Below are 7,754 nucleotides of genomic sequence, written 5' to 3'. Positions count from 1 at the left end.
ATTTTGAGCATTACTTTGGTAGCATGTGAGATGAGTTCAGTTGCACAGTAGTTTGAACATTCTTTGGCATTGCGTTTCTTTGGGATTGGAATGAAAACTGACCTTTTCCAGTCCTGTGGTCACTGATGAGTTTTCCAAATTTGCTGGCATATTGAGTGCAGCACTTTAACAGCATCATCTTTTATGTATTTTATATGAATATATATATGCATTCATTCATTATCTCCCAGCTCCCCACCTCTTTCTCTCCTCCATTTCTGACAAAGCTTCCACCATTTTGCAAGGGATTGTAGCTTCTCTCTTAAACTGATAGGCAGTGAAAGGGTTTTTTGGATTGTCCTCACATAACCAATATCATCACCTTAATTCAAATGGAGACGTGAAGTCGAGTGAAAGGGACAACTTAATAAATACGGAGATGCTCCTCCCATCTTACTCCATTCACTCTATAAAAGGTCAGTTTCTCTTTAAATGCAAATTACCTACTGCGAGCTCAGCTTCCACCCATTCCTTTTCCCTTGTTGGAGAGAGCTGAGGGCGGAGGGAACTCGCACGGAAGCATCACTCCAGACCCTAAATCTTCAGGTTAGTTTCCCCCTTGGGGGTGGGTGCAGAGGCGGAATGACGCTGATCTCTCGCTTCATTTCGGATCCTGGCTCCCGAGCTGAGAGATCTTTTTGGCACGCGACTTTAGAGACTGATTGTGGAAAATAGATCCCAGGTCGCCGCCACGCATTCCTGGGGAGCTGGGGCTCCCGCTGTAATTCTTCTCTCGCGTCTCTAATTGGACTAAGCTGCTGCTGGGCCACGCATTTGACGCGCTTGTTTCCCCAGCACCACACCCCCTCAGTGCCAGCCGGCTTCGTGCCGTTTTAAATGCTTATGCCCCAGGCGCCACCCCAGAGTGCGGAGTCGGGCTTAGTGGTGGAACCTGGAAGTAAGCAGCTTGGGGAAACCCCGTAAAGGGCCTCCAGACCTCAGGCCGAAGGACCTCCGCGGACCTGGAAGCCGAGGGGGCGGGCCGGGAGGGAGGCCGAGCGGTGCGAGCTTCGGCGCAGCCTTTGTTGGAGGCCCAGGCTGCCGGCTGCCCTGCCGGACCACCCGGCCCTCTCTGACTACAGCTGCAGTCAAGAGGGGACTTCCCGACTGGGGAGGGTGAAGCAGCTGGAAGTCTGTCCCAGGGAACTAACGGGAGTCTCCAGGTGTTTACCGTTGGGGGTGGGGTGGAAGAGAGGATGCCAAGTGTCTAAGTGCGGGGACTGAGCCCTGCCAGCTCAACCATTGATGCCCATCCTCTAGGGGTTCGACATGGGGTCTTCCCAGGTGATCCCATGCACGTTTTGATCCCCTTCCATGCTGAGGTCCGTCAGGGTCTGTCCAGGCAGTTGCTGAATAGAACCGGAGTCTAATTAAAACACCCCTAATCCCCAGCTGGGCTCCTGCCAGCTCACATCCACCTAGACTCCCCCTACATTTCCTCCGCCGGCTCCACCCCCTCCGCTACGGGGACTGGAAACCCCGGGAGCAGCTGCAGCTGAGAATAGTGTCTGGTCCACTCCTTTCAGGCAAGACCTAGGTTTCAGGCTAAGGCTCGAGGGCAGAGGGGACCTGGATTGGGCCACAGGTCTTTCAACTACACAGCTGTGATCTCAGCAGTAGGTGCTGGCACCTGGCCTTGCCCACACTGGAGTAATGGGGGGATAGTTAGAAGGTCCTGGGGCCATCCTTTGCAGTTCTTAGGGATAGCTGGAGGGAGGGATGGCTTTGCCGACACCATCTCAGCGGGGCCGCCTCCCTCCCAGGGCCTGAGGCCTAGCCAGCCTCCAATGGAGGACAAGAAGAAGAAAAGGAGTCCCAAGCCCTGTTTGACCCAGCCAGCCCAGCCCCCAGGCACACTACGCAGGGTCCCAGTGCCCACCAGCCACAGTGGCTCCTTGGCCCTGGGACTCCCTCATCTGCCATCCCCCAAACAGCGGACCAAGTTCAAGAGGTAGGTACAGATGGGAAGTAGGGCAAGGAGGGAGGGACCCTAACTCTGGCCTGAGCCCTGTGGGCAGCAAGGTAAAGGGGGGCTTAGCCTATAATTACTAAGCAGGAATCCATGCCTTCCCTGGGGCTCCCCCTCCCTCCACTGGCCCCTGAGAATTCAGACCCAGTCCCTACTTTCAGGTGTGTTGGGAAAAGACCAGGTGGGTCACAGGGCTCACCCAGTGTGATGATGCACCTCAGAGCAGGGAGTGAGCAGACTTCTAGGAGGTGAGTCAGAGAAGGCTGTTGGGCACACTGGAGACAGAGACTGTTCTAAGCTGAGGGGCCTGCCTGCCAGAAGTATGGAAGAAAAATATTGCCTGCAAGGTTCCAGGAATCACAAAGTGGTTTGGTGGTCCCGGAGTGTCATGGGGCAGGAAATGGTGAGGGGATACAAAAAGTAAACAATTTGAATTCTCCACTTAATTTTTTTAATGATTGAAAACTTGCCTCCTACCCTGTAATGTGTCTACCCTATAGGTGTTGCCACTAAACACGCATTCCTCCTCTGATTACTATGTTTCCCTGTGCCTTTGACACCACCTGCCTAAGAGGCACGTTTGGACACGGCCAAGTGAGCGTAGCTGAAGCCCAGGGCTGGGACAGAAATAGTAGGAAGTACAGTTGGAGAGGCATGGAGGCCAAGCTGGGACGGTCGTTCAGTGTTCTCCTGTGGGCAATGGAACATTCAAAAAATGGTTTTTATATACAAGAGGGACAGAAAAATGTTTTTGGGAGCGGTAAAATGGCTCTCATGGCACTAAGGAAGTAACTGTCCCCAAATTCACTGAAGACCAGTAAGGCCAAGTGATCACAGGAGGAATGAGTGAGGGCTCAGACAGGAACCCAAGAGCCCTGCTCCAGGCGTGCTTCTGGCTGTACCACTGGAAGAAAATGACTTCTTCTGACCTCTCACCCTCACCCCTCTTCATCCACTTGCTTCCCTTAATGCATCCGAGTGCCCCAGACAGGGTCAGAAGAACAAATATCCACTTACGTTGATGGGTAGATAGAAAGATGAATTAGTGCATAGACAGATGGCACAAAAGACCTGGGGTACCTGGCTTCCCCCACCCTGTGACCATGGCCACGCCCACTCACCCAGGGTAGGCAAGGAGAAGTGCCGCCCCGTGCTGGCAGGAGGTGCAGGCGGCTCTGCAGGCACGCCCCTGCAGCACTCTTTCCTGACCGAGGTGACCGACGTCTATGAAATGGAAGGGGGGCTGCTGAACCTGCTCAATGACTTCCACTCAGGCCGGCTGCAGGCCTTCGGTGAGTCCTGGGGGTGGGGCTGGAGGGCTGGGTCTCGGGGGGCGAGACTGGGACCGTGGTCCCAAGCTTGCTCCCAGAGCTGACAGGTGCTGTCCAGGGAAGGAATGCTCCTTTGAGCAGTTGGAGCACGTGCGGGAGATGCAGGAGAAGCTGGCCCGGCTGCACTTCAGCCTAGATGTGTGTGGAGAGGAGGAAGATGAGGAGGAAGAGGACGACGGGGTGACGGACGGGCTGCCTGAGGAGCAGAAGAAGACGATGGCTGACCGCAACCTGGACCAGCTGCTTAGCAATGTGGGTCAGGGCTGGGGGCTTTGGCTCCTGAGGGCACCAGGGGGTGGGCACCATGCTTCCAAGACCATTCCTGGCCCCTAGGTGAAAAAGTGGGGGTGCATGGAGGCAAAAGCTCTGGGCCTCTCAATGCCCACCAGAAGCTGAGCCCCAGAACATCCAGAATTTGGCCTGGTGCCCCTCCTTACAGAAACCCCCCTTTCTCTTTCTGTTGACAGCTGGAAGATCTTAGTAATTCTATGTATCCTTTCTAGGGGACTTGACAGTGGGTGTCCTCCCCTCCCAGATATAAAATCAGCTTCCGCCTCCCCACCACCCTGCAGGAATATTTACAGATAACCAATGTCCTCACCCCTTTCAGTCCTACAGAATTAGCGCCAAACTCCCCCTACCCTGGTAGAGGTGCAGAAAGAATTCCCCAAATGTTAGGTCAAAGAAGAGTGGTTGCAGGGACTATGTTCTACATACTTACCAAAATATTTTTAGGCCACTTTAGCTTACACCAATCTATGACAAAGCTTGTCTGATGTCTCCCTATTCTTTCAGCACTAAACAATTATTTTTACTGATTGGATTATCTCCCATCTAGTCCTAACAGAAGTAGTGCACACACACCTGCATGATCTAAACCAGAAGTGAGGGGGTAAGGCACCTGGCAAGAGGGACCAGCAAGGGCTGCAACCCTAGATCACGGACCACCCGAGTCCCTGACCCCCGCCCCTTTGCACAGTTGGGGAAACTAAGCTTGTGCAGGCTGGGACAATAGGGCTGGAAGGACCTGGGGTCCAGAGCATCACAGTCCTTGACCCGCACAGACAGAAGCTGCACCTGGCTGAGAACGCCGAGCCGGAGGAGCCGTCAGCTGTGTAGGTGTAAGACCCAGGCCTTGACTGTCCTTTCTCATTTCCTTCAAACTGTGACTTTCTTACAGACTTGAGTGGGTGTTTCGCCGCCCCCCCAGGTGCTATGGGAGAGGGGGGCACTGAATGGAATTAAACCAGAAGGAAAGAAAGCGGTCTGTGTCTTCTTTCATTGCGCCTTTTACTCGTCAGGGGCGCCCGGGCCCCAGCTCTCGCAGGGACGCCCCTGCGCAACACAGTTCTGGTTTGGGAGGTCCCGCTCGGGGAGTTAGATTCTCCGGGGCTGCTCGGGGTGTGTAGGAACAGCACCCGCTCACGCGGAGTCCTGGCCGGAACCCAAAGGAGGCCGCGGAGACGGCGGGGCGGGGCCTGAGCCCGTCGGCCCGCGGCGCAAGCCGGTGACGCACTGCGCAGGCGCCGGGCGGGTCAGTTTGCGCCCGGATGGAGCGGGAGCGGTTGGTTCGGAAGGTGACGGCGCTGCAGGTACGGGGCGGGAGGCATGCCTGTGATTTCCCTCTACGGGTTCTCAGACTGGGTGGGACCTATGGACCAGATGAGGCTCTCACGTCTAGTAACCTGCCCGCGTGCCCATGTCCGAAGCTACTGACCCACCCCACCGGCCTGAAGAATGTGGGGACCCCAGGGATCCTCGGAGAAGGCAGTTTTCCAGTATTCTTGCCTGGAAAATCCCATGGACGGAGAAGCCTGGTAGGCTGCAGTCCGTGGGGTTGCTAAGAGTAGGACACGACTGAAGTGACTTAGCAGCAGCAGCACGGATCCTCACGCGTCCCCCACCCCCACCCCCACTGCCACCACAAGCTCCTACGGGATCAGGGAAAGGGTGGGAAGGGCCTTCAGTCGAAGAATTGTGCTGGATCCAGTCCAGCACACTCCCTCGAATCCCCGGAGCCCCAACGCACAGTGTCACCTGTCCTTTCCCCGGGGCCGGGTCCCCTCTTGCAGTCACGCGATAACCTCTCCAGGGAGCGTTCCCCAAGATATCCCCATGTTGCAGTGATAAGGGTTTTCTCTCCCCTCGTTCTCCACACCAGGCCTGCATCCGGGGCTTCTTGGTCCGACGCCAGTTCCAGAGTCTTCGAGGTGAATATGAAGCTATTGTACAAGAGATCGAGGGTGATCTGGGCACGCTTCAGTGGACTGAGGGCTGGATTCCCAGGCCCCGATTTCTCCCAAAGGTACTACACACCCTAGAGGTAAAAAATAAAGAGGGACCTGGGCAAGGGCATTCCACATTACCTGCCAATAAGCGTTCCTCAATGGAAAAGGGAACAGACTCACCTCCTCACACCCCAATCCTTAGTCCTCATCAATTGGTATGCTAAATCAGAATGTCCAGATCCTTGGAGGGTTTAGCCTTGGGGCTCTCACACCCTTGATTTCTCAGAAGGCAAAATCCTGTCAGACCTGGAAAGCCACTGGAGAGAGGGCACCAAATCCAGAGCAGGAACTATGGAGCCGCTTCGCATGTAAAGAAACTGAGAAAGAGACCATCGGGGAGGATATGATACTGAAGAAGTCAGGAGAGAGCTTCACAAACGCCAGCAGTCTTCCCTGCAGAGATGCCAGTGCCTGGTCTCAGGATGAGCAGAGCAGGAGGACCGGGAAACCGAGCCAAGAGACCAGAGACGTGTCAAGGATGAACGACCCAGGTACACCTCTACCTAGATCAGGGCAGGCCTCTGCCCTCTGGGCCTAAGCGTTCCCATCTGAAAAGTGAAGGCTTGTGCTAGATAAGCTGCATCCCTTTCTTCCCTCCTTCTGGTTGGGGGCGACTTATGGGTGCATAGGGGAAAGGTGCCAGGGTCTAAGGACTAGGCCAGTGCCCAGTGCCTGTCCCCTCAAGGCTTTCTCCCTTCGTTCTCCTTCACAGAAGCTGCAGGTCCAGGACTGTCCCACAGCCAGACTGAGCTCCAGGAGCTCCAGAACCACCGCAGCCACTTGGCCATGGAGCTGCTGTGGCTACAACAGGCCATCAATAGCCGTAAGGAGGTAGGCACTAATTTGGAGCCTTTTTTGCACATTTAAAGCCAAGGGTCGGGGTGAGGGAAAAGCCTCCTGCCAGACCCAAGCAGTCCTGCCTGGTACAGTGTCTCTTCTTTTCTCTAACAGTACCTAGTTCTCAAACAAACACTGAGATCCCCAGAAGTGAACCAGAACAGACATGAGCCCAGTTTATGCCAAGATCATGGGGGACAGAGCTGTGAAAAAGCTGGATCACAACCAGGCCCACCACTGGAAGACCAGCCCTACAGAGGCAGGACCCCTGGAGAGCCAGGCCATGTGGATGCCTCCTGCTGGAGGCTCAGATCACAAGCCCACAAATTCCCAGAAGGACTGGCCACTCCAGATAAAACAACTGCTGGGGCCAAGTACAGGGACCCATCCTACAGATGGCCTGGACCACAGCTGCCCACACCGTCGGAATACCAGGCCACAGGGAAGAGGCTCACCAAAGAGCTGGACTGTGGAGAAGAGATCTCTGGAGAGACCTGCCTGCAGCTGATAACACTTCTAGAGGATGAAAGCCACAAAGAGCTCAAATCTAAGGGCTCCTGTCCTGGAAAGGCCAGGACACAGCTGCCCACACTCCATAAGGACCCAAACATTGAAGACAACTCTCCCAGGGGGCCATGCCCAAAAGAGCTTGATTGGCAAAGAGCTGTGCCGCAAGAGTTGGGCGTCTCAGAGGACCATGTCACCTGGGATGGGTCTTTGGCAGAGCATGGTGGCCTGGATCTCTGGAAGAATAAACCACCCAAGGGCCAGACCCCCAGTGATAAAAGCTCCATAGAGAGAAGCCCCAGTGAATCTAGCCACGAAGGATGGCAAAACCAGAGGGCTGTACCATTTAGGTCAAGGCCACCTGAGAAACTGTCCACAGGGTCAGGCCACACAGGAGAGGATCACTGGAGGGGCAGACAGTGGAAAACAGGACCAGCAGGCTAGACCCTGGGGAACCAGGGAGGACCAGGTTCCAAAGGGTGATGCTATGAAAGGGCAGTGAGGGAGACAGGACCTCATCCTAGTTCCCTGGTTCCAGTTGTGCCTCCTGCCCCTGTTCCTGGGTGTTGGTGGCTAGTGAGGCCAAGAGAAGCTGGAGCACAGAGCTGGCACCAGTAGAGGGAGAAGGCAGGAGGCTACTTTCATCCTCTGCCTGTGGCTCAGCCCACATTTGGGGATAGGGAGCAACCTGGGGCAAGTCAAGCTGGAGAATAAAGGTTGAGAATAAATAAAGATGGAGAATAAAGGTTTTTGTTAGATTCTGAGCCTGGTTGTATTTTATCT

The 7,754-nt window shown here is 55.1% G+C and overlaps 2 protein-coding genes across 6 annotated transcripts; both read left to right on the top strand.

The window, feature by feature from the left end:
* The first annotated feature begins 477 nt into the window (after nt 1-477).
* CCDC28B (coiled-coil domain containing 28B) lies at nt 478-4,600 on the top strand. Of its 3 annotated transcripts, none has more exons than XM_027517386.1 (7): nt 478-585; nt 1,803-1,990; nt 2,170-2,256; nt 3,134-3,300; nt 3,398-3,591; nt 3,807-3,829; nt 4,404-4,600. In XM_027517386.1, exons 2-7 carry the CDS (start codon nt 1,827-1,829, stop codon nt 4,456-4,458), a joined length of 690 nt encoding a protein of 229 aa, XP_027373187.1. In that variant the 5' UTR covers nt 478-585; nt 1,803-1,826; the 3' UTR covers nt 4,459-4,600. The 3 variants fall into 3 exon arrangements, with proteins under 3 accessions (XP_027373187.1, XP_027373189.1, XP_027373198.1); XM_027517397.1 differs by lacking the exon at nt 478-585 and adding an exon at nt 595-937; XM_027517388.1 differs by lacking the exon at nt 2,170-2,256.
* A 98-nt stretch (nt 4,601-4,698) lies between these two features.
* On the top strand, nt 4,699-7,735 carry IQCC (IQ motif containing C). Of its 3 annotated transcripts, none has more exons than XM_027517343.1 (5): nt 4,699-4,931; nt 5,501-5,644; nt 5,854-6,118; nt 6,340-6,458; nt 6,579-7,735. In XM_027517343.1, exons 1-5 carry the CDS (start codon nt 4,890-4,892, stop codon nt 7,413-7,415), a joined length of 1,407 nt encoding a protein of 468 aa, XP_027373144.1. In that variant the 5' UTR covers nt 4,699-4,889; the 3' UTR covers nt 7,416-7,735. The 3 variants fall into 3 exon arrangements, with proteins under 3 accessions (XP_027373144.1, XP_027373137.1, XP_027373127.1); XM_027517336.1 differs by having other exon boundaries at nt 5,501-5,662; XM_027517326.1 differs by having other exon boundaries at nt 4,699-5,156.
* The last annotated feature ends 19 nt before the right edge of the window (nt 7,736-7,754 follow it).

The sequence above is a fragment of the Bos indicus x Bos taurus genome, chromosome 2 (genome assembly GCF_003369695.1).
Source record: "Bos indicus x Bos taurus breed Angus x Brahman F1 hybrid chromosome 2, Bos_hybrid_MaternalHap_v2.0, whole genome shotgun sequence".
Taxonomy (NCBI): domain Eukaryota; kingdom Metazoa; phylum Chordata; class Mammalia; order Artiodactyla; family Bovidae; genus Bos; species Bos indicus x Bos taurus.
Note: the sequence above shows the minus strand (reverse complement) of the source record. Positions and strands in the feature narration are given on the sequence as shown.

Coding starts and splice junctions, on each gene's coding strand:
- CCDC28B (XM_027517386.1), top strand. CDS start 1,827: ATGGAGGACAAGAAGAAGAAAAGGAGTCCCAAGCCCTGTTTGACCCAG. Junction 2,257..3,133: donor AGTGAGCAGACTTCTAGGAG/GTGAGTCAGAGA, acceptor CCACTCACCCAG/GGTAGGCAAGGAGAAGTGCC. Junction 3,830..4,403: donor GAAGATCTTAGTAATTCTAT/GTATCCTTTCTA, acceptor TGACCCGCACAG/ACAGAAGCTGCACCTGGCTG.
- IQCC (XM_027517326.1), top strand. CDS start 4,890: ATGGAGCGGGAGCGGTTGGTTCGGAAGGTGACGGCGCTGCAGGTACGG. Junction 6,119..6,339: donor GTCAAGGATGAACGACCCAG/GTACACCTCTAC, acceptor TCTCCTTCACAG/AAGCTGCAGGTCCAGGACTG. Junction 6,459..6,578: donor CCATCAATAGCCGTAAGGAG/GTAGGCACTAAT, acceptor TTTCTCTAACAG/TACCTAGTTCTCAAACAAAC.